Source organism: Oncorhynchus masou, chromosome 10 (genome assembly GCF_036934945.1).
Source record: "Oncorhynchus masou masou isolate Uvic2021 chromosome 10, UVic_Omas_1.1, whole genome shotgun sequence".
In the NCBI taxonomy this organism is placed as follows: domain Eukaryota; kingdom Metazoa; phylum Chordata; class Actinopteri; order Salmoniformes; family Salmonidae; genus Oncorhynchus; species Oncorhynchus masou.
In genome coordinates this window covers 18,573,634-18,600,152 of record NC_088221.1, presented here as the reverse complement: position 1 = coordinate 18,600,152, position 26,519 = coordinate 18,573,634, and the positions used below count along the sequence as shown (strand labels likewise).

At 43.8% G+C, this 26,519-nt stretch overlaps 1 protein-coding gene across 3 annotated transcripts in view; it reads left to right on the top strand.

The window, feature by feature from the left end:
* The first annotated feature begins 309 nt into the window (after window positions 1-309).
* gpm6bb (glycoprotein M6Bb) overlaps window positions 310-26,519 on the top strand; it is a 49,492-nt gene continuing 23,282 nt past the window's right edge. Inside the window, exon 1 of one of the 3 annotated variants that reach the window (XM_064976106.1) lies at window positions 310-470. In XM_064976106.1, coding sequence (XP_064832178.1) covers window positions 467-470 — 4 coding nt within the window. In that variant the 5' untranslated portion in view covers window positions 310-466. Of the gene's footprint in view, window positions 471-26,048; window positions 26,215-26,519 lie in introns of those variants that run through there. The other 2 variants (XM_064976105.1, XM_064976107.1) reach the window with 2 other exon arrangements.

The window sequence follows — 26,519 nt, the reverse complement described above, 5'->3', positions numbered from 1 at the left end:
TTATTTCACTGGAATTACACGTTTATTACATTCCCTCAAAACATCTCAGCTAAGGCATTATGTGGATAATTTAACCCAGGTATAGTCTTTACTCAGGCAATGGCACATTTTCATTGATCTAAATTTAGACCAGTGGTTTTTTATCTGGACCACCATAAGAATTTTGTGCATGCTGCATAACAGGGCTGAACACAGATAAAATATCTGGGGTTGAATTAGCAACAAACTTTTCACAGTTGTCCCCTGGAGGGTTAAGGGGCCTAAGCACTACGCTGCCCTGTCCTACCCAGACCTACACACTAATCCTCCGGTGGTGACGTCACTCAGCCTGTCTCCAAATGGGACGCGGTGCAGCAACAACTTTGTCTACTAGTTAGGCGTTCGTTGTGCATCTCCGGACGCAACATCACCCGTTAGCTGAACTTTTAACAGACTCCTCAACTTCGGAAACTCTGGGAAACTAAAAATGGGTAGGTTTGAAAATTAAATGTAAATAAATGTTTATGTTTGACTTAACGTTTTAGATTGACCACTTTTTCCGTGATTGTCGGTTATTTTTGGTCCTCCAAAGAGATCTCTCCGCGCAAACAACATCTAAAAGTGTCATGTTTACAATACTTTCCACCCAATGTATTTTTATCTGACCCGGTTTAGTAGGCTATCGGCATTAGAGTAGTTGACCAACTCGACACAAGACGATTAAAGGGAGATAAGTCTGGAAGGATTTCCCTACTCTCAGGCGCAACTCGGCATGGGCTGAGAAGTTCCAACTGGAGTTGATAACCCACATCACTATCAGCTGTCTGAGGAAGTACATTCCTCATATTGCTCTTTGGTTTCTCAACCACTAACTAAATGAGTTATAAATGAGTAAATGAGTATCACAAATACATGTGTATAATGCCATCTTGTACGAGTAACTTTCCAGTGTAGATTGGTTTTGATTGAAGAGATCATAATGTTTTGACTACATCATTTAGTTGATGGATTGGAAATGTATTCTCCAATAGCTTATATAGAGATGTTTCAGACTGTTATTGAATAATTGATGGTGTAATATCCGTGGAGCTTGTGGAGCTTTATTTGCAGCTACATCTGGGTTTGCAATTCAGTATGAATATATTGCGAGCGAGTTTGAGAGTTGTGTGGGCGGACAGTGGATGAGTTTCGTTTTAGTCTATAAACAAAAACCTATTTTATGCTATAGCATTTGGGTATCGAAACCAACGTAGACTCCATAGACTATACACCTCCATCAAGTTTCGACACTTGTCTCAGGCAGGCTAGGCAAGTGATGCAGTGTCGTGCTTGTGAGGGGCTGGGAGTTGTACTGGGGTGTAATTCCTGTGTCCTACTTGACTCTCTGACTCAGTCCCAAGTGTTGACCATCTGTGTTTCCACCCAGGGGATGCCTGCCTGGCAATAGGGAGCGAGGCGCCAATGCTATGGATATCCAGCAACTTCTTAAAGGCTCCCAGCGGACTTATGGGCTTTGGGGCTCTAAGAGGCTGTCGGCCAGATGGAACAGACAGTATAGATTGAGAAAGAGCACTCTCATTTACCCCCGAATTGTCTATGAGACTGTTAAGCTATAGTCAGTGTATTTTGTGTTCTTAATGTCATATCACACAGTCCTTCAATAATAGGAGTAGAATCATTGTCATTCATGCAGAAATAGATTGTTGATGCTCTCCAAGGCAGGCCTATATGTTGCTTTTTTTAATTGGGGGAACTGAACCTTCCCTCTCACAGGATAGATGGATTGTAAGAAAACAAATGGAATAGAGCTCTCACGTAAGCCTGTTGATTTGCAGTGGTGCAGCTGAGGCTATGGGGGGACTGGGAGGAGAGAACACTGTCAGTGTGAGAATGTGTATCAGCATTCATTAATTCCCTATGAAGCTCCCACAGTGGCCTCTTTGTGTTCCTAATTTGGCCCTTCTCCTTTGTGTGCGACTTTAGTGGCTGTTGATGCCGAGGGTAGTTCACTGAATTGCAAGTTGCAGAGTAGACGGACCCCCTGTGAAATAGGCCCCTCATCCTCTCTCTCTCTCTCTCTCTCTCTCTCTCTCTCTCTCTCTCTCTCTCTCTCTCTCTCTCTCTCTCTCTCTCTCTCTCTCTCTCTCTCTCTCTCAGAGGATATTGCCTTGCATTGCAATTGACCATTGTCCACTGCCTCAAGGCTCTGTTCACATTCATATGTCTCTCAGTAGGACATTAAGACAATAGGTCCCAGAGGAGGGATAGGGATGAGAAGTTACCATTGAGTATAGTAGTGCTGGTGAGCTTCTTATAATGAGGTATTGGCTTTGGTTGTTGAACGTTTCCCTAAGATGTTATATCCGTAACGCACGAGGAAGACTAATAAGACGTGATAAGACGTGATCTAACAGCCTGTAATGTGTTGTTGACTATATTATCACTGTGAAAAAGGGGCAAACAAGCACTAGGATCTTTCCAGTGGTTCTGATGGTTGACCTGTTTTGCATAATGAAATGAATGTCTTACAGCTATTTCGGGATATGTTTTGTTCTACGTGCTTCATGGGAATGCAGGCATGGACTGGTGACGACATCCCAAAAAATACAGGATGCCTTGAGGACATGGAGAACAGATGATGCCCTTCAGACATTAGACTGTAGGTTACTGGCACTGTCTAAATGGATTCCCTGGTGACTTTCTCATGGAGGCGGTGTCACATTTAAAACATTCCCCACTGTTTCTCCGATGCCTCTATGGTGTTAAAGAGGTTTTATAACAGTGGATATATGGACAATATGGGAGGAGGCTTGGCTCTGACTGGGACCTCCGAAGTCCAAGACTTAATTCAGTGAGGAAGCAGCATGGAGTTAGATGTTCCAGATGTTCTGCCAACTTCTACTCAGCTCTATAGTCATGTGACTCTCACCTGATTACTCAGCATCGGCCTCTGTGGCTATGCATCTCCTCCATGCCAACAGCCCAGAGTAGAGATTGTGGACTCATGCAACACTATTATGGGATCTAAACTATCACCCCTTGGGAAATTATCATGATATAATTGAGGAAGGATAACTGTTTATAGTGCTTGTGAGGATCATGCATGTTTATGCAATACAGCAGCTAAGAACTTACGTTTTTGTTTGCAATACAGGGGCCTACGAGTGGCTTCTGGCTGTTTCATTAGTCAAAGTACTTTACAGATGGGATCAATATGTTTCTGCCATTTCTTGATCTACTGCCAGTTTATAGAAACTCTGAAAGGAGAGAAGGGGCAGATGCGAAAAGGGGAAACTTACAAGCCTGTCATTTTCCATTTTATAGAGACAATTTAATTATATGCTTGTTCACATTTAGGGCTGTCTTGTGACTGTAGGAGTTAAGGCTAATCAAATACAGCGAATTATGGACTTACTTGACTCTGAACAATTCCTCTCTGAGCCAGAACTTGATAGCCAAAAAAATAAAAAATAGTTTTTCCTGCATGGAAACTCTCGAACTCCAAAAACTGTTTTGATCTGTACTTAATTGTTCTCTGGAAAGAGTGATTCACCACTTGCGTCAAACCTCAAGATTTAAACATTGCACCATTGTTTATGACTGTAATTGGAGAAAGAGAGAAAAAAATCACTTGATTGCTAACCCAAATCAATAATGTAATTTTGAAAGACTCATTTGATTAAACATCTCATGGGTGCTGTTGTCTGTCATCCGATTGGCTTATCTCTATTACTCATGGTTTACGGGTAGAGTTTAGTGGTGACATAACTCTTGTGCCAAATGTTGTTAATCTCCCTCAATCCCAAAGTCAATGTCTCCATTGACTGTAATTTCAGAATGTCATTGTTGACTACATTGACACACCAACAGAGAAAACAGACATATTGTTAATTTCTGCTTCATGGAAATGATCTATCTCAGATGTTGTCCCTCCTTGGGACTTTTTTGAACTGCCTGTCTGCCTGGTGTTTGTGCAACCATCTGGGATGTCTGGAAGGTGTCAGATTGTTTTTGTCACACCAAGCAGGGTTACTCTGACATGGTTATATACACAGTGCACACGACTGTGCAGTGACCCTGCCTCCTGAGAGGGACGAGAGGAAAGGAGAGGTTCCACATCTTTGAACGTCATGCCACTGGGCGAGTGTTTTGTTTTTTTTTGCTCTCAGAATCAGCGGCTTGTCAACCGATGCCTGAGCAATAACAGAGGGTGAGATCATTTGTCCCCCCTGCTCTGAGAGGATTCAAGGTTATCTCTGTGTGTGGGAGCACAGCTGGTCCATGCCAGGCCCACTCCAGATAATGGATACTGGAACAGGGGACAGCTCATGAATAACGTTTACATCCATATTTTTGTGATGTCTGCAGAGATGCAGTTTGGCTTGTTTTCTGTTCAAGTACCTGGTATTCTCACATGTGACCGCTGTCATTTTACCACCTGTGTAGGAATGATGACGTTAGAAAGGATGATGTAATAACACATTTACTCAGCCACTGATGCAACCATTTGTTCATTGTTTCACCAACCACAATATCACCCCCCGTCTCTCCACATGCTGTATGTTTTTGTTGTTATTATTTAGACAATTTCATTTTCAGCATTTACGATTTTTCATTACTCTTTATTATGGGTTTGCGGGCATCAAATATGCTTAATATCCATGTTAATGAGGTATTTGTTGTAATAATTTAATGATTTCTGGGCTTCTCTCCATTTGGCAGAGGATCTTACCGAGCATCTTTGGCAATTAAGCAGCAGATGAGGCCCACATATCCTCTCAGACAATCTGAGCTGCTCTGATGTGAAACCACTTAGTCCAACCAAATAAACTCTGCTCTTTAATCCCTTTCTCTTTCTCTCCCCTCCTCTTTCTTCTCCCTGTTCCACCTTCCCACCTCTCCTGCTGTCTCTGATCCTTCTCTTCTTTTCCTTCTCCCCTCTTCACTGCTCATTCTCTCCACTCGTCCACACCTCTTATCCTCTCTTCTCTGTCTTCACTGTGGATGGTTGATTGCCCGGCACCAACATTGCAGCTCCGTCCAAGCGCTCATGTTAATTTGTTGAGCTTAATAAGTCCTCCTCCTGTCACAAAGAGGACCATTGTGTATTGTGATATGAAATGATAGGAATAGAAGTTCCTGAGTGGGAATGCTTGCTCAAGCATGGCCCGTCCCCCTCACTTTTATTAAGGGTCTATTCACTGCTCCACAGTGATGTGTGGGGGCGAGGGAGGGGGGGGGGGGGTTCACTGTGCTAACCTCCAGAGTTCACCCTTGTTAGAGAGTTGTCACATTGGTGCTGGAAACAGGGTGGAATCTGAATGCCTAAAAATATCCAGGATATGTAAATGAGTACATCCTGCCTCCTCCAGAACACTTGTTCCGTTTGACATGGTCGGTCATAATAAAGACATTGATTTCATGCGATTTCTTTGTTGAGCTTGTTTAAAAATAAATTCAACTATGAGTTTTTGTTATTGAACATTACCTCCAGAGTAAGACAAACTTTTTTTACAATAGACTTTTTATTAATAATAATAAAAAATGCATCCTGATAGTAGGAAGTACCTTATAACATAAACAAACCCATGATGGACAAAGTGTCTTCAGATACTCTGTATGCTGGCAGTGGCCCGAGCCGAGCTATAAGGGGAAATTTGTCATCCCTGTCTGTGGACAAACAGTCTGTATCAGTGTTTTTTGTACAGCACAGAATGCGTGGTTCACTCAAACATTTCCAGAAGGCCTGGGTGAAAGCCGACAGTGGCCATAGACGACACAAAAGCAGACAGAGGACCACAGACTGACACAAAGCAGACAGTGGGCCACAGACCGACACAAAGCAGACAGTGGGCCATAGACGACACAAAAGCAGACAGTGGCCACAGACCGACACAAAGCAGACAGTGGGCCATAGACGACACAAAAGCAGACAGTGGGCCATAGACGACACAAAAGCAGACAGAGAACCACAGACCGACACAAAGCAGACAGGACCACAGACCGACACAAAAGCAGACAGAGGACCACAGACCGACACAAAGCAGACAGGACCACAGACCGACACAAAAGCAGACAGAGGACCACAGACCGACACAAAAGCAGACAGAGGACCACAGACCGACACAAAGCAGACAGTGGGCCACAGACCGACACAAAGCAGACAGTGGACCACAGACCGACACAAAGCAGACAGTGGGCCACAGACCGACACAAAGCAGACAGTGGGCCACAGACCGACACAAAGCAGACAGTGGGCCACAGACCGACACAAAGCAGACAGTGGGCCACAGACCGACACAAAGCAGACAGTGGGCCACAGACCGACACAAAGCAGACAGTGGGCCACAGACCGACACAAAGCAGACAGTGGACCACAGACCGACACAAAACAGACAGTGGACCACAGACCGACACAAAGCAGACAGTGGGCCACAGACCGACACAAAGCAGACAGTGGACCACAGACCGACACAAAGCAGACAGTGGGCCACAGACCGACACAAAGCAGACAGTGGGCCACAGACCGACACAAAGCAGACAGTGGGCCACAGACCGACACAAAGCAGACAGTGGGCCACAGACCGACACAAAGCAGACAGTGGACCACAGACTGACACAAAGCAGACAATGGGCCACAGACCGACACAAAGCAGACAGTGGGCCACAGACCGACACAAAGCAGACAGTGGGCCACAGACCGACACAAAGCAGACAGTGGACCACAGACCGACACAAAGCAGACAATGGGCCACAGACCGACACAAAGCAGACAGTGGGCCACAGACCGACACAAAGCAGACAGTAGGCCACAGACCGACACAAAGCAGACAGTGGGCCACAGACCGACACAAAGCAGACAGTGGGCCACAGACCGACACAAAGCAGACAGTGGGCCACAGACCGACACAAAGCAGACAGTGGACCACAGACCGACACAAAGCAGACAGTGGGCCACAGACCGACACAAAGCAGACAGTGGGCCACAGACCGACACAAAGCAGACAGTGGGCCACAGACCGACACAAAGCAGACAGTGGACCACAGACCGACACAAAGCAGACAGTGGGCCACAGACCGACACAAAGCAGACAGTGGGCCACAGACCGACACGAAGCAGACAGTGGGCCACAGACCGACACGAAGCAGACAGTGGGCCACAGACCGACACAAAGCAGACAGTGGACCACAGACCGACACAAAGCAGACAGTGGGCCACAGACCGACACAAAGCAGACAGTGGGCCACAGACCGACACAAAGCAGACAGTGGACCACAGACCGACACAAAGCAGACAGTGGGCCACAGACCGACACAAAGCAGACAGTGGGCCACAGACCGACACAAAGCAGACAGTGGGCCACAGACCGACACAAAGCAGACAGTGGGCCACAGACCGACACAAAGCAGACAGTGGGCCACAGACCGACACAAAGCAGACAGTGGGCCACAGACCGACACAAAGCAGACAGAGGACCACAGACCGACACAAAGCAGACAGTGGGCCACAGACCGACACAAAGCAGACAGTGGGCCACAGACCGACACAAAGCAGACAGTGGGCCACAGACCGACACAAAGCAGACAGTGGACCACAGACCGACACAAAGCAGACAGTGGGCCACAGACCGACACAAAGCAGACAGTGGGCCACAGACCGACACAAAGCAGACAGTGGGCCACAGACCGACACAAAGCAGACAGTGGACCACAGACCGACACAAAGCAAACAGTGGACCACAGACCGACACAAAGCAAACAGTAGCCACAGACCGACACAGTGCTGATGTGCATTCACACCCTCATTGAACAGGCCAGCCTACGCTTGGGGACTGTATCGATGCGACGGAAATCAATAACCATTTCCAACATGACCCAGAACTATTGCCAAGCTTCGGTTAAACAAATAGCCTACACAGATCATAAAGTATATAGGCTAGGGCATAACAGTCACTTTGTTTCAGGGTCAGGAATAGTGGCTTGACATAATTGGTATATAGTGATAGACAGCATTATGCCTAGCTACTGATACCAGGGGGCAGAGGTATCTGTAGGTTGTGACATAATTTCCTATACTAGTAACCCAGAGGCCCCAACCCTTCAGTACTCGATCAGGATCTGGCCCAGTAAATTAGCTAGTAGGTCAGAGGGCAAGATGGGGGTTAGTGATTGTGTCGTCAAAAAATGGGGCTGATGCAATTAACAAGACAGACTACTTCCTTTGGATTTGTATCTTAATTTTGTGGGAGCAATAGTATTTTAATGATACGAGTACGAAATCGTACTGTATCTCTGCAGAGAAAGCAAAATAATCACCTTCCATTTTATAATGTGCCTGAAATAGACAACTGGCAGACCCTTTGAGGTGATTTCGCTGTCAACAGTGATAGCTCAACACACTTCAACATACTGCGGTCAGTATCTCTCATCGTCTTCTGACCTTGTTCAAAACCACGGCTTGAACTTCTCATGTTGAAGCCTTGATCTGTTTTGTTTGTATTTTAGTTCAGTTTTTTACGGATATATATATATTTTTTTAATTAAAAAAATAACTGTTTGACTGTGGATGGCAGTTAGGGTAGCAGCAACAGAGTAAAAGTGAGTCCAAATGATTTGGAGCTTCCAGCTAATGCCCTCCAGGGTCATCTGCAGAGAGCCAGAGAGGAAATACCCCCAGAACACAGTACGCTGTGGGAGACTGGGAATGTATTGTGGTGGTGGAGGACTGTTATATACATTTCATACCCAGACGTTTTTCTGCTTACTTTATCATGCCACCAACTTTTTGACACCTTTTCTTTATATCTGAAAGGTATTGCAACAAAACCTGTACTTTTATTTCTGCCAACCAACCAAGCCATGATTGCGGTAATGTATTTAAAAGTCCCGCCAACCCCTCGCCTTTCATCTTACCGTCTTTGGCACACATTGAATTATGAACATTCTGTTGTTGTCCGACATCAAACTTGTCCTTGTCGACCACAGAAATGCTTTGAATGCATTTTTTTCTCTCCATTTAAATGTATGTAGTTCTGTCCTTGAGCTGTTCTTGTTTATTGTCACAGAAATGCTTTGTAATTTAGCTTGGGGGAATGCACACTGGCATTTCATCTTTTTTTTCTTGACTTTGATGGGTAAATATTTAAAGGCAAGTTTGTGGTCATACGCACATCTTTAAAAACATAGGTGCTGGGCTAATAAAGAATAGTAGTACAGAAAAAGAAGGCCCTCACACTTTTAAAGCTCCCAATTCACCGCTTTTCAATTCGAAACGGATCTTCGTCAGGTATTTAAAGTCTTCATCTCCAGCACCACCCCGACATCAACATACTGTTGGCGGGCCTACTGGTTAACATAGCCTGACTAATCAGCCTAAACACAAAACAGGTGAAACCAATAAACAGAAAGGGGGAAAAGGATCAGTGGCAGCTAGTAGGCCGGTGACCACGACCGCCGAGCGCCACCTGAACAGGAAGGGGAGCCACCTTCGGTAGGAGTCATCAACCAATTAGCAGGCAATGCGTACTCATAATTGGTTGAAATCATAGGACGCACACCAATGATGTCATTATCTTTCTCTTTTTTTTTTACTACAAAACATAGAAGCGCACAATTTTCACATTGATGTTGGGGTGGTACTGGACATGATGAATATGAAATTTCCCTTTAAAGGCCCTTATATTTAGCTAATAAATTCTGGGTTAAATATGCTCTATGTAGAAATCGCTCCGCCATTTCCTGGTTGCAAAAATTCTAATAAATCGCCTAATTTCAGTTTACGTGACAAAACAAGCAAGTATAGTGTAGAATCATTGTGCCATTTAAACTGCTGTGAAATATATTTTCCATAACCAAAAATATATTATTTTGAAGTTTGAGGCTGATGATAACTGGAAGTAAAAGACGCAAAAACTAAACTTAAGAACGGGAAGCATAGAAATAGCTCACATAGAACAGATCTACCACTTCTTAGGCTTGCTTTCACAGAGAATGGCAGATCTATAGCACACCTTTCTATGCGAATTTGATTGGGCTGCCCAAAAAGTTACGTAATGCAGCTTAAATACTTAATATGCATAAGTTTATAATTTAAACTACAAATCGCTAGTAATCGCTGATCTGTCATCAGCCAAAATAGCTGTTGGAGAGTTTGAAAGAAGATTTTGTGATTACATCCAATGTGGATCAAAAAAGGTGCTTTCTGAAATCATCCTACAGAGTTTCGTCCAGGTCAGAGGTTTTTATTCTGTACATGGTCGAACAGAGCAGATTCTAATGCGGTTCCAAATATTATTTCAATTTTATTCTGTTATATTCCTTTATATTAATTCTTACAATAAAATATAGGCCATATGTGTGTTGATTGTTATCAGGGCAGTGGAATGTAGGCTAAGTGTGTCTCTTGTCTATTAAAATAACTATTGATTTCATTTGCGTGGCGCAGGAGACCAGTAACATAACAAACTCAAATGCTCTGCTATTCTGTTCTTTTGAAAATACATTTGATTAGTCTTATAATGTTTTTGAGGACCTGTATGAACAAACGAATAATGGATGTCTTTGTCGAGCCTGCTCATATAATTACCAGAACATAGAATGTTTTGAGTAGCCAACTTTATATTCACCATAACAGCAAAATGCAAGGACATTAATGACTAATTATTTACAAGTAGGCTATGACAAGCTGCTAACCTACAGTTGTGAATGTGAAGAAATGAAAACAGTGGAATGTCAGACTTTAAATAGGGGAATAGAAACTACAGCTGTCGGGTTACTGTGACAACGATCACAACAACAGGGTCAAAGTTGAACGTATCTTGCTCCTTCCCGGCGAAAGCAATGGCTATATAAAAAGAGAATGCCCACAAGAAAGAGGTAAAAAATAGGGCTGTTTAAAAGAAACATTGACCAATTGTTTTTACAGGCAACATACTGTGAATCCTATGTGCAAGCAACATTACAGAAGGAGGCTGTAGGACCAGCCTGTTGGCCAGGTGCCCATGGAGAATATTAAACAACTTCACAGATAGCTCTTTGTGCTCGGCTCCTTTAGCACTGCTGCTAAACAACCCGTAAGACAAAGGCATCTGGGGTTCCCCCAGTGCAGCGCTAAGAGGTGTTCACCATATGAAGAGGCATGCTGGCCTGCCCCGGGCCATTCACAGGCAGCCAAAAGGGTACGCTGTATCGAGCAGACTTTTAAATGCAAACTAAAGTAACCCTTTCATACTTCCTCGGGGCCTCTTCAGGACAACATGAAAAATAATACTTTTGTGAGATCTGGTTTAACAGCCACGTATCTGGTGGTGTTTACCTGCTGCATAGCTGCGGATGGATACTGCTTCTGGCATTCTGATGGAATTTGCCAATGGCTCAATAGAGTGATATCCTCTTCTTTTGACTTAGATTTATGTGAATAAAGAGAACTCCGTTTAATATTCATCAAATCCAATCAAGCAAATTCCAACCCCCCAAATACTGTACAAATGTTCAATGTTTACGGAAAGACGTCAAATGAAAAGACACTAATTAGACCAACGTCCTTATAATCAAGTCATAATTGATCACTGCTATTCAAAGATACATTTAAGAGATAAATCAGTTGAACTATTCCAAAGGTCATCATGTACACATGTTGCCCAACTCCTTTTAATTTAAGAATATTCTTAGCACATCTTAGATGTTACAGAATGTACACATGATGATCACCCCCCCCCCCCCTAGTCAGCTCTCTGTGATTCTAATGCATGTGACTATGGAACCAGTGTCTCAGAGGGTTGACCGTGTTAGCCGAATTGTTCCGCTAGGAATGCTTTTCCTGTGGAATGAATGAAGGCTCTCAGTCAAGCTCACGTTGTCCACCTGTCATCCTCCTAGGATTATCTTGATAGACATAGAAGACACCTCTGCCCGGCAGATGAAAGTATCCAGAATAGCGGAGCATTCTGTCTGGATAAAGAGACAGCTGCAGGAAACCCATTAGCTTGTGTATCCAGGGATCACATTTGCCGCTAAGACTGTTTGGGGATTGAAAAATTGGAATAAAGAATGTAGTTTACAGTATCTAGACGCATGACTGAGCCAAATATTCTCTCAACACAAATATGAGAGACGTAGAAAGATATCTGGTGTGTTGGCTGGTAAAGAATTATCAATATTATTGATAACATTTATATCTTGACCAAACTATACCGGAAGCATTTTTGCTGGTGTCTAGCTAGCATCACTATGGTTCTTTGGTTAATGGGACAGTATTTAAGCTGAGAGGATTTTGTATCATTCTAGTTCATTTATGAAGAAATGAGAAGCGAAAACATTGAGAACAGTGTGAGAGCTGCAAAGCCCTGGACTAAGAGAATGTCAATGAGAACGAAGCTTCAGGGCCTGGGAGAGGAAATCCCAGATGTTCCTGTCTGAAAAACAACTTGACCCCGTAACTGTGTTCAGTGAGCAACACAGACCAAGGGAGACCAGGGAAGAGGAGTTAGCGGTGCTGTATGATATTTAAACTGCTGCTATGTCTCATAATTCATTTCAATGTCGGACATCTGCCCTATAAGAAACTAATGCTGTAACAATAGAGAGGTCACAGCTGAGATAAAAAAAAGAATGCAGTGAAGGAGAGAGAACATCTGGAACATAGGGAGCGACCAGCTTCCTGGTTTACTGTTACCCAAACAGGTTTGGGACCAATTAAAGAGCTTTGTAGAACCGTATTGGGGATACTGGACCTTATTAACCAGATGTGCATGAGAAGTGGGATTCAGTGTTTCCTCTCTCCTCGTGCCATACTCACTGCTTTATGAACAGGATGAGACGTCAGTGTGTGTGTGTGTGTGTGTGTGTGTGTGTGTGTGTGTGTGTGTGTGTGTGTGTGTGTGTGTGTGTGTGTGTGTGTGTGTGTGTCATCTATTTGACTTGACCACGCTCAAAGCTGCTGGTTTCATTTAGGCTTAACGAAAGCTGTTTAAGTCGCCTGGCTGGCTTTTCAGCTATGGTCAGTTTTTCTCTGAACATAAAAAACGGGATGATCATTTGCTATGTTTTTAGATCTGATGTTTGGCTATTGGCACTGGAATTGAGGGATGTCTGTGTTTTTCGTCTGTGGTTCACAATTGGATGGGTGAATCTAATGAGGAACAGCATGGCTTCAGGACATATTGAAGTATGCACTGTCAGATGCATGAGCCGAGCAGTTAGAAATTGGAATTCAGCTTGCAGACTATAGTGTCTATAAAATGATGTCTGTTATTTTTCACATTCAGATATACCAAACAGTTAAAACTGTGTTGTGTCCTTCAGGATAGTTTAATGTACAAATTCAGCTACAGCTGAGAGCAGGAGACATTTCGAAGTACAGTACAGAGGCTGATGGCATAAATGAGTCATCCACAGTCTGTGTTTTCACTGCTCCCTCTACTCTACCTCTCCTTAGACATACCAATAGACCGGGAAATGATCCAGTGGGAATTTTGGGACCCTACTTGCAGTCCTGTATGAACTGGGGTACAATTATGCACTTATAACTAAAGGTACAAAGGATGACCTTACAGGTACCACTACAGTGACAAGTGAATGGATGAATGCAACAACCATGTCTCTGTCACTAACAAATACAGTCATAGGTGTTAACTCTACAATTTACCCGAAAGGCAGGGCACTCCCATATACTCAGTGTTAAGTGAACACACTGCTTAGAGTAAAGCAGTGTGTTCACATAACACTGAGTATATGGGTCCACATACTCAACACTTTCAGTGTTGATTTCTTTGAAAAAATAACACTGGAGAATGTTCTGTGTAGAGTAATGGAATGACCCACTTAGTAAAATAGATTAGTTTCCATCTTCATCTTACAACACGTGTGACCCTATATTCACTTCGTCCGAATGAAATAAAGGATAACTGGTCAACACATCTCCTGGTTGGTGCCTGAGGCCAGCAGCGGGGTGTAAATGCCAAGTTCAGGTTGCAGCAGGTCTTTGTCCTTCCAGGATCCAGCTCGAGGATGCAGATCATAGCTCACATAGCCGGGTTAGGAGGGTTAGGAGTGCTGCGTGGCAGAACAAAGGCATTAAAGCGAGCTGCCCCATCCATTCCTCTGTTGTCATAGCGCTGCTGATGAATCCTGACACTCCTTTAGATGCCTGGCCTGTGGAGATAGAGAGAGAGTGAGAGAGAGAGGGGGGGGAGCTCTGGCTGGGCTGAATGGAGAAGGAGGTCCCCGTGTTAAAGATGTCTGGGAGCCTCGAGCCCCGTAGTTAGAGAAGGGTAAACTGTTGGGTCAGGGGTGAGAGGTTGGCAGCGTGATGCTGGAGACAATAGGTATGCCGATATGGAGACCGCTGGAAGAGAAAGAGCTCCCAGCAGCTGTGAGAGAAGGAGGGAGGAGGAGGGAGTAGGGGGTGGTCATGGGAAACCCCCAAGATTAGCCTGAGAGTTTTGTCCCTGTGTTTCATTATGTCTCCATTGTGTGTGTGTGTGTGTGTGTGTGTGTGTGTGTGTGTGTGTGTGTGTGTGTGTGTGTGTGTGTGTGTGTGTGTGTGTGTGTGTGTGTGTGTGTGTGTGTGTGTGTGTGTGTGTGTGTGTGCATGTACTCTCGTGCATGTCCCTACCCCCTGTGTGACAAGTAGCAAAATGAAAGACCTGATCAGAGAGAATGTTATGCACAATCATAGCAGCTGCAGCATGGGACCTTCTGGTAAGTGATTATAGTCTCATTGGAAACCATTGGGACACAAGTAAAGCACTTTTCTTTGAGATACTATCTGAACAATAAGCTTATTTTTGCCCTTAATAGAATACAGGCTTATATGAAATTTAGAGCATGAGCAACCTCATGCTTTCATACATGCAAGGGATATTAAATGCATTATAATTCCTTGGCCACGGGCAATGGCCAAACTGTATGATCCATACTAACCTTCTCATAGATAGCGAGGTAGGCCTACTTATCAATTCAATTCCAGCACTTTTATATTGAATTCTATAGGAGCAGCTGTTGTTACTAATGAATATTCATGTACACAGTTGATTTCTCAAGTCTGAGGTTATTCACATGGCTGGCTAACAATGTCAAGTTTGTGTGCCTCTCTTTGCCTGAAGGACATGTTCAGATGTACTGAGACGTGAGAAAGTAGCATAAAGAGGGCAAGAAAACAGTATTCAAGAGTCAAGTAACACAGTATTCTCACGATGGAGATACAGCAGATGGCTGGTAATATTAGTGTTTACTGCTGACTAATTACAGCAATGAGTTTTTGAATTATATATGATACAAGTAGCAGTACCATGAACCTTGTGCTGGATTAAATATACAAGGCTTATGATGATGAACATTGTATTTAGGAGATTAAGATCACTGAGGTGAGGTTCTGTTTCGTGTTGTATACTGCCCTGCTCCAATGAACAGCACACACTTCAGATCTGAGTTTATTGAGTCTTCTCTGAAATATAATAGATCAGCAGAACAAGTGGGTGCAATTTTAGTTCCATTATCGTTTGTCATCACGGAGACTTAGAGCTTTATTAGCAGGGCTGGGATGTGCCAATGTGCCCCTCTCTTCCCCAGAGAGAGAGAGAGAGAGAGATACAGTGAGGAACGGAGGGGACAGATTGACTCAGATTAGAGGGATTTCATCCACCCGTGCGGCTGCCTGACTAATGCCTTTACCAAATGTGTCTTCAGACACACAGAGTTTACACCTGGAAACAGTTTCTCTGAAAGGGTAGATCTAGCCTGTTTGTACTTTAGTCAAAGACAATGATAGAAGAATTGTAGCACCAATTTTTTTTATGTACTGCTCAATGTCAAATACAGTTTGTTATTGTCACTTGGTGACAAAGAGAGTTGTGCCAATTGCTTTTAAAGAGTTCTGTTCATGACCTTTTCTCTGTGAAGAGCCTCAACTCCCTCTCCAGTTTAAATAACACCCAGACCTTTCTGGAGAAGATGGAATGGTTGCTGAGCAGAGAAAGGAACCCATGGCTCGCCTGTGGAGTGGAAAATGTCATTCCAAATGCTGCTATTAGTGTCTTATTTTATTCCAGAATAATTATTGAATGAGCTGCATTTACCCCTGTGAGCCATAGTTATGTGTTTTGTTTTGATTTACAACCCACATTTTTCGAGTGGCCCATATTTTCTGGGGTAACGGGAGTGTATTACTGGTTCGTATTCTTTCAAAACTATAAACATACAGTACATATAGGCCAATGGGACCTATCTATAATTAGTATTTGGTAGTATTGCCTTTAAATTGTTTAACTTGGGTCAAACATTTCGGGTAGCCTTCCACAAGCTTCCCACAATAAGTTGGGTGATTTTTGGCCCATTCCTCCTTACAGAGCTGGTGTAACTGAGTCTGGTTTGTAGGCCTTTGCTCGCACACGTTTTTTCAATTTTCTATAGGATTGAGGTCAGGGGTCATTGTCCATTTGGAAGACCCATTTGCGACCAAGCTTTAGCTTCCTGACTGATGTCTTGAGATGTTGCTTCAATATATCCACATCATTTTCCTCTTCATGAAGCCATCTATTTTGTGAAGTGCACCAGTCCCTCCTGCAGCAAAGCACCCCCACAACATTATGCTGCCACCCCCGTGCTTCACGATTGGGATGGTGTTCTTCGGCTTGCAAGCCTCACCCTTTTTCCTCCGAACATAACGATGGTCATTATGGCCAAACGGGTCTATTTTTGTTTCATCAGACCAGAGGACATTTCTCCAAAAAGTACAAACTTTGTCCCCATGTGCAGTTGCAAACCGTAGTTTGTCTTTTTTATGGCGGTTTTGGAGCAGTGGCTTCTTCCTTACTGAGCGGCCATTCAGGTTATGTCGATATAGGGCTCGTTTTACTGTGGATATAGATATTTTTGTACCTGTTTCCTCCAGCATCTTCACAAGGTCCTTTGCTGTTGTTCTGGGAATGATTTACACTTTTCGCACCAAAGTATGTTCATCTCTAGGAGACAGAACGCGTCTCCTTCATGAGCGGTATGACGGCTGCCTGGTCCCATGGTGTTTATACTTGCACACTATTGTTTGTACAGATAAATGTGGTACCTTCAGGAGGGATCCTTAACTTGTGCCTCTGGCCTGGACAAGGCTCTTTGTGGTAAAAGCGACGCTTATCAAGTCAATTAGCAAGTAGCGAGGTATACATGTAGCTCTCCAAGATCAGGTCCAGATGACATGGACGGACCATACTACTTGAGTGTATGTAAACTTCTGACCCACTGGGAATGTGATTAAAGAAATAAAAGCTGAAATAAATCATTCTCTCTACTATTATTCTGACATTTCACATTCTTAAAATATAGTGGTGATCCTAACTGACCTAAGACAGGACATTTTTTACGTGGATTAAATGTCAGGAATTGTGGAAAAACTGAGTTTAAATGTATTTGGCTAAGGTGTATGTCAACTTCCGACTTCAACAGTACATGTACGCAGTTATAACCCAGCCTTGTCCTGTTGGCAGCGTTAAAATGAAGACAGGGTCCTGAGGCTTTCATCCTCTTCGCTATCTGCATTCTGCCCAGCCAATGGCTCTTCAAGCCTGATGGAAGTTTCCAAGGTGGAACAGACAGGAAGCACCGGGTAATATGAAACATCTGGTGCTGCTCACCACAGCCAATCCCAAAGGCCCGCTGGAGGTGCCAGCTCTGGGAGTGTAAAGTCACATGAGAGGTGAAACGTGGCTGCCAGGCATCCCCCAGTGTGGCTTCTCCCCTTCTCTTCTTTCTTCCAGACCTAAAACGACAGCAACACAAACATGCAATTTGAGAAGCACTGAGTCAGACGTCCAGGGGATTATTTAGTCAAACACTAGCTTGCAATTACACCAGACAGAGAACGTCTCCTAGACCAGAGAGAACAACACAATGAGTGGTGTGTCAATCATCAAACTAACTTCAGCAGATATGGGTTTCTAAAGAGAAGCATAGTATCTACGAAGAAGATAGCTAAGGTTAGCTAAGGTGATGAACTTTCAAACACAGCCAACATGTTGACATGGTGTAAACAACGCCTGTCAGGCTACTGGAGTTTTAAAGCACAAATGCCTAATGTGTTGGTATGCATGAAGTGATTGTGATTTACCACACAATGACCCTGTGGTTTGTTTGCAAGAGGTTGACAATATATCAAACCGTGGCCCCTGAAGTGTACCCTCAAGCAGTTGAAGGGGTTTGGACGTATTCCATGTGTTTTTGATCAGCATTCAAAGGCTACCAGTGTGAGGTGTAAACAACATGGTGTTGTGTGAAGGGAATTTATTTCCCCAGTTCTTTAGTTGTGGATTTGTGTACATTTGAATTTTAGAGACCCTCGTTTAAATCTTGTCTGCCCATGTAGCGCCACTTGATTCTAAATTCACTCTGTGAGGTTTTCTTTGCAAACCCTAGTATGCAATACTTTTAGTTTACAAAGTTGACTTTATCCAATCAGCTGTTATAGCTAGCATGTCAGTTTCACTGTGAGCTCAAACATTTTCACAATTGAAGAGGTAAACAATGCTTTCAAACTATGATTACATTTCTATTCTGACCATTCAGTAGCGAGTTCCACATTTGTCCTAGCCCGTTGCCTTAATGAGGCTCATTACTGACAGAAAGCCTGTTGTTGTATCCTCCTCCCTACATGAATCTCTCTGTAATGAATGAGGACAGTTATTCTTAAACAGCTGTTTTACAGCCATAAAAGAGAGGTATTTCCCAGAGGAGGCAGGTTCAAGGGCCTCAGACGGTACATCAGAGCATCAGAACAATGACTGGGCAACATTAGCTACACTCCCGGGGTTAATTGGACACATACAAGTTGAATAATGCTTTCTTAAAGACCTTAGCAAGGTCTTTTTTACATGGACATGCGGGCTGCATTTTGTTATGGGTTTGGTACATACGCTGAGTATACCGAACGTTAGGAATGCCTTCCTAATATTGAGTGATTTTTCCCCCCCTTTTGTCCTTAGAACAGCCTTAATTTGTCGGGGCATAGACTCTACAGGGAGTCGAAAGTGTTCCACAGGGATGCTGGCCCCGTGTCGACTCCAATATTTCCCACAGTTGTGTCAAGTTGGGTGGATGTCCTTTGGGTGGTGGACCATTCTTGATACACACGGGAAACATGAGCATGAAAAAAACAGCATTGTTGTAGTTCTTGACACAAACCTATGCGCCTGGCACCTACTTTAACCTGTCACCTCTTCATCTACGTTGACTGTAGTGGGCGGCAGGTAGCCTAGTGCTTAGAGCTTTAGACTAGTAACCGAAAGGTTGCAAGATCAAATCCCCGAGCTGACAAGGTAAAAATCTGTTGTTCTACCCCTGAACAAGGCAGTTAACCCATTGTTCCTAGGCTGTCATTGAACATAAGAATTTGTTCTTAACTGACTTGCCTAGTTAATTACATGAATTTGGCCTGGTCAGTCTATGTCGTGGATAGAACATATGTTTTGTAGACTCAATGTATGTGTGCGCTGCACACTAGGCTAACTATCAGTGGTAGGTTGAGACTTGTTCAGCTAGATAAACTACAGGGCTCAATGTTACATGTGTTGCATTTCAACTGCATTTGTTCTTGTGGAGCCACTTACATTAAATGGGTCAACAAACAACAGAATGGATATGCATAACAAATCAATGACATAATGGATGGTGCAGCATGCCAACCATGACGTCAGAAATATAGAGCATGTTGACTTATGAAGTCCTCCCAAAAAAGTAGGTCAACACAGTCTACTGTGGCGTGAAGTTATCTGGGGTTATTGCCAACCGAAGCCTGCCTCATGGTTTCCTGGCATAAAAGTCTACCAGAATGTTTGAATATTTCCACCCTGGCCTGCTACACATATCTCACAACTCATCAAACTTGATTTTTCTCTGTCCCGTCTGTCATAGACAAGGGACAGGAGGTTCACAACTCCCTGCGCCCCACCTCACCCTCCTTGACCCAGTCATCAGTCCCAGTAAAAGGAGATAGTATGTGGAGTCTGAGCCTGTTCTGTTGTTAGTGTGTATGAATGAATGGTGTCGGGGCTGAGGTCATAGGCTTAAGGCTTGGGAACTCCTTGGTCCATGAGAACGCCTTCCTCTGTACGAGCCAAACAGGGCGCAGGTCTTTCACGGGTGAGTGAGCACTCAGGGAGCATTCAGGGCCAGTCTCACGCCATAATGACTGAGCCACAATGACTGAGCCATAATGACTGAGCCACAAATGCAGCTCCCTGCATTCTACTGTGCTTCATCAGCGTTCAGATTGTGCCCTTGACAAGGGGGCTGGCACACACTCTTAACACTGGTACTGAGTACGCAGTGACGCCCTGCTTTGTCAAGTATGGCCGACTGATCTTCTCACAGTCATTTAGGCAGTCAAAGTAGTGTTTTGGGGACCTCAATGGCTATCATGTTTCAGGCAGAGATACATATTTGGTAGTGTTGAGATTGTTCTCACGGAAAGCTATCCACTGGTGCTTTATGAAGATAAACACACATTAGTATTTCAGGCTGATGTTGTATTTATATCATATCAACTTGTGCACCGCAATAGTTTGGACCCTAGTTACGACAACTGTTCATTTTCTGCCTCTGAAATGTCGTGAAGTCCACAAACATGTTTGTGGTGTTAGGGTACACAAAGGATAGAGACATGTGGTTTGAATGTGGAACGTAAAAGGGAGGGAGTTACTGTTTGGAAGCTGGTACTTACAGAAACGTGCAATGTCCTCACAGTCAGGGTTGCAACATGCCCTCCTTTTGTGTTTTTCTTTGCTCTTCCACGATCTGGCCTCTTTTCTCAACTAATGTTTTCTCTGGTGGAAATAGGAATTGATTTTCTGCCGCATACCCTAGGACAATAACACATGAACTTGAGCAAATGATGTTTCCCTGTTCCGATCTGGTCTTGAGTGAAATTGTCAGTTCTTTGAAAAATAGCATTCTGAAATGTCATTTAGACACTTTAGAATGCGATTGTTTTGTACAGTGGCCAGAGTCGTAGCGTTTGTGCAAAAGTAATAAAACAATGACGACCTTTGCTGCATAACGTTACATATTTAGGATGATTTATGTTAAAACAACAGTCAACTGCTGATGACCTGATTAAACAAAGCCCTATTTGGCAAGGGGGAGACATACACAGAGAGAGAGAGAGAGAGAGAGAGAGAGAGAGACTGCTTTCACATAGGATTTACGATGGCTGTGTACGAAAAAACCATACTAGTTTACTACATATTAAACTGCATACTATGTACTCATCATCGCATACTATTTAACTTGTACCGTTTAGTAAAAGATATGCTGAATGCCACAGCCGCAAAGCACTATTTTACCTTGTTTAGAATAAAATTGAAATAATATTTGTTGAACACATTCTAACTTGAGCGTCAAGAACATGTGGAACCGTGGTCATTGTGACAAGAAAGTAGTATTTTGAAAGTGAGCCCATGTCCACATCTTTTGGCCCATGTCCTCATTTGTAGGATTATTTCAGAAAGTTGTGTTTTTGATCCACGCTGGATGTGATCACATCGCACACTGTCTCATCTTTGAAACTCCCCAACAGTTATTTTGGCTGAAGACGGCCTACTGAGCGATCTGTAGTTTAAGTTAGAAATGTATGCATATTAACCCATCACGTATTTGCTAAATACAAGGGTCTTTAGATATTTACCTGTCAAAGTAATTTAAAAAATAAATGGCAGTGCTTTTCCCCAGGCTAAATGCCAAAGCATTTCTGTGACAATTGACACGAACATCTCAAGGACAGAACTGTACATACGTTTAAATGGTGCGTGGAAGAAGAAAAACATGCATTTAAAGCATTTCTGTGAAGCTTTGTGGTTGACAAGGACAAGTAGAATGTTCATAATTCAATGTGTGCCTAAGACGGTGAGATAATAGGCGACATTTAGGTTGAGGGGTTGGCGGGACTTTTGAATACATTACCTCAGTCATGACTGTGTCGGTTGGCAGGACTTTTGAATACATTACCTCAGTCATGTCTGTGTCGGTTGGCGGGACTTTTATATACATTACCTCAGTCATGACTGTTTCGGTTGGCGGGACTTTTAAATACATTACCTCAGTCATGACTGTGTCGGTTGGCGGGACTTTTGAAAACATTACCTCAGTCATGACTATGTCGGTTGGCGGGACTTTTAAATGCATTACCTCAGTCATGACTGTGTCGGTTGGCGGGACTTTTAAATACATTACCTCAGTCATGACTGTGTCGGTTGGCGGGACTTTTAAATACATTACCTCAGTCATGACTGTGTCGGTTGGCGGGACTTTTAAATACATTACCTCAGTCATGACTGTGTCAGTTGGCGGGACTTTTAAATACATTACCTCAGTCATGACTGTGTCGGTTGGCGGGACTTTTAAATACATTACCTCAGTCATGACTGTGTCGGTTGGCGGGACTTTTAAATACATTACCTCAGTCATGACTGTGTCGGTTGGCGGGACTTTTAAATACATTACCTCAGTCATGACTGTGTTGGTTCGGTGGAAGTACAAGTACAGGCTTTGTTGCTGGCAATTCCTTTCAGGTATAAAGAAAAGGGGTCAAAACGTTGGCTTGGTGAAGTTGGCGGGAAAAAAACATCTTGGTATGAAAGGTATAAGAGAGAGTGAAGGAGAAGTATTCTCAGGGGGAGTTCTACTGTATCTCCAAAAGAGAGAGCTGAACTCTTATCTTTTGGCCAGAGAAAGGAGAGCTGACTGTGGATAGGGTTAGACATGATTGTCATCATCGTTCATTTGTTCGCTCGGCAGTTCTCACAATCTATTTAATTGGATAATTACAAGGTTCGCCATAATGCCAAGCCTCAAGTGAACGACTTATATGTCAATTAGCATCAATCACATCCAAATCACCATGGAGCTAAATCTTTGTCATCCTCACATGTAAAATGCAAACCTGCATTTCTATCTTATGAGATTTTGCTCATGAAGAATTAGCTTTCGATGTCGTTAGCCATACTCATGTTCTGACAGTTTTTTCTTTTCTTCAAACGATGATGTAAACTCTTTAGGTTTTATAGGGGAGATAAATGAAAAAGCTTGCAGATCTGTACAGCCTAGCATTTGTTGTTGTGAGACCCCTGCTAAGTTCACTTCCCTGACCCCTGAGGCTCCCCTCTCCTCTTCTCTCCTGCTGCTCCCCCTCCTCTCTGTGGTGTGGAATCCGTGAGAAGACCCCACTTTACCAGCACTCCAGCAGCAGGGCTCCACACTCAAAGATGACTCTCTCATTAGCATGCCTCAGGACTCTCCCCAGACCCAGGCCGATTCAGATAAACAAACACAGCCTCTCTCCAAGACTCCTCTCTCTGTCTCTCACTGTCTGTGTCTGGATGTCTCTATATGTCCCTACTCTGTCTCCGGTCATCTCTCTTGTTGTCTCCTTGTCTCTCTATCTCTGTCCCTGTCTGTCTCTGGTCATCTCTCTTGTTGTCTCCTTGTCTCTCTATCTCTGTCCCTGTCTGTCTCTGGTCATCTCTCTTGTTGTCTCCTTGGCTCTCTATCTCTGTCCCTGTCTGTCTCCGGTCATCTCTCTTGTTGTCTCCTTGTCTCTCTATCTCTGTCCCTGTCTGTCTCTGGTCATCTCTCTTGTTGTCTCCTTGTCTCTCTATCTCTGTCCCTGTCTGTCTCCGGTCATCTCTCTTGTTGTCTCCTTGTCTCTCTATCTCTGTCCCTGTCTGTCTCTGGTCATCTCTCTTGTTGTCTCCTTGTCTCTCTATCTCTGTCCCTGTCTGTCTCTGGTCATATCTCTTGTTGTCTCCTTGTCTCTCTATCTCTGTCCCTGTCTGTCTCCGGTCATCTCTCTTGTTCTCTCCTTGTCTCTCTATCTCTGACCCTGTCTGTGTCTGGTCATCTCTCTTATTGGCTCCTTGTCTCTCTATCTCTGTCCCTGTCTGTCTCTGGTCATCTCTCTTGTTGTCTCCTTGTCTCTCTATCTCTGTCCCTGTCTGTCTCCGGTCACTCTGTTATCTCTCTATCTCTTTGTTTCTATCTATCTGTCTTTCTGTTTCTATCTCTATCTGTTTCTCTGTTTCTATCTCTGTTTCTATCTATATCTGTCATTCTGTTTCTATCTTTCTCTCTGTTTCTATCTCTATCTGTCTTTCTGTTTCTATCTGTCTCTCTGTTTCTATCTCTGTTTCTATCTGTCTTTCTGTTTCTATCTCTCTCTCTGTTTCTATCTCTCTGTCTCTCTGTCTCTCTGTTTCTATCAATTCAATTCAATTCAAGGGGCTTTATTGGCATGGGTAACATGTGTTAACATTGCCAAAGCAAGTAAGGTAGATAATATATAAAGTGAAATAAACAATAAAAATTAACAGTAGACATCACACATACAGAAGTTTCAAAACAATAAAGACATTACAAAGGTCATATTATATATATATGTACAGTGTTTTTACAATGTACAAATGGTTAAGGACACAGGATAAAATAAATAAGCATAGATATGGGTTGTATTTACAATGGTGCGTGTTCTTCACTGGTTGCCCTTTTCTCGTGGCAACATCTCTATCTGTTTCTATCTGTTTATCTGTCTCTCTGTTTCTATCTCTCTGTCTCTCTGGTTCTATCTCTATCTGTCTCTCTGTTTCTATCTCTATCTGTCTCTGTTTCTATCTCTGTTTCTATCTCTATCTGTCTTTCTGTTTCTATCTCTCTCTCTGTTTCTATCTCTCTGTCTCTCTGTCTCTCTGTTTCTATCTCTATCTGTTTCTATCTGTTTCTGTTTCTCTGTTTCTATCTCTATCTGTCTATCTGTCTCTCTGTTTCTATCTCTATCTGTCTCTCGGTTTCTTTCTCTGTTTCTATCTCTATCTGTCTTTCTGTCTCCATATGCCTCTCTGTTTCTATCTCTATCTGTCTTTGTTTCTATCTCTGTTTTTATCTCTCTGTCTCTGTTTCTATCTCTGTCTGACTCTGTCTTTTCTTTAGTCTAGTCTTTTTTCTAGTCTTTTCTTTCCCTCTCTCTTTCTCCCTCTCATAATTTCAGGCATCCTTTCTCAGCCTCTTCTTCACTTCTCTCTCTCTCCTTCTATTTCCTAATGCCTCTACAGTTCTCATGTTTTTTTCTTTCTCTTTCGCCCATTTTCTCTCTGGCTTTCCTCTATCAGCCATACAAACATCGGAGATGCTCCTTTTGCTTGTTCGGAGGAGAGGGATCATCCACCTTTTCTTGTGTGCTTTTATGTGGGAGTTAAAAGTTACCAGATGGAGGGGAGACAGCGTTCAGAGGTTGTGAATGTATGCCACGGGAGCAGGGGGCAGGCATATGGTGCAAATCAGTGGCCTGCCCCTCTCCCCCAAACTCCCACCCTCCCCCTTTCCCATCCCCCTTGGTCGGATGGGAAAGAGAGGCTGGAGATTGTGTGCTGACATGCATTCTCCCTCATTCTCTCCCAGCACCACAAAAAACAGAATGGGGCTTTCATCCGGTGCAGCCCCCCAACAGCCAAGGGAGGGGGTCCCTACTCTCCCACACCCATCTACTCCTGTGATGTAACCAGTCCATTCTTACCAGGCAGGCAGGGCAAGCAGCCCCCTAATTGTCATTCATGGTGCGCCTCCCTGAGCCCGAGACGCCTCAGAGGAGGGAGTGTCTATGTGGGTTGAGTAGGGGGGGGGGGGGGTCGATGTGTGCGAGGGTGTGTGTGAGTGAGGTGTATGGTTGATGCGACAAGTGGTTCCATAGCTACCCAGACTGAATGCCTAAACAGTCAGTGTAAATAAAGCAGACTTCCTGGGAAAGTGGAATCTCAAGAGACGTATGGTGGAGCGTTAGGTTAGCTGGCATCGTTGCTTCTGGACCTCTAAACTACAACCAAATATCATCCGACCAGACCTTTGCGTCTTGGAAAGGAACTGTGATATACTAGGAAGCTGTGCTTCAGTCAGGGCAGCACAAGAGAGAGAGAGCGAGAGCAAGGAGCGAGGGTACGTGCAAGAGAGAGAGAGAGAGAGAGAGAGAGAGAGAGAGAGAGAGGGAGAAAAAAAGAGAGAGTGAGAGTCAGTGGAGGAGAGTGAGCGAGGGAGGGAGAGAGAGAGAGAGAGAGAGAGAGAGCGAGAGTCCGTGGAGGAGAGTGAGCGAGGGAGGGAGAGATAGGAGGAGAAAATTCTGCTGAAAGGAAGCATTTTTGGTGGATGGGATAAAACCAACCATGGAAACTACATCAGAAGAGAACCAAGAGCAGAGCCAGGAGAAAAAAGGTACCCGAATGGACAGTAACAAAAGAGATGTTTAACTCTTCTCACCACCTTGTTTACTGGGGCTTTAGCCGACTTGGGGCTGCTTGGGTTCACGCCACACAACAGCAGGGTAGACTGCTCAGCAGGGGGCTCCGTTCACACGCTCGATATCTCATCGCTCCGCTTGAAGCAATTGCAATCTCTCTCCTTCATTCAGTACAGTCGATGATGTGATGGTTGTGTGCGGCGTTGTATTTCCGTGTGTTGGACAATCCACAGTAGATGACCCATGCTGTATATAGGGTATGAATAATATGTGAGAGGCT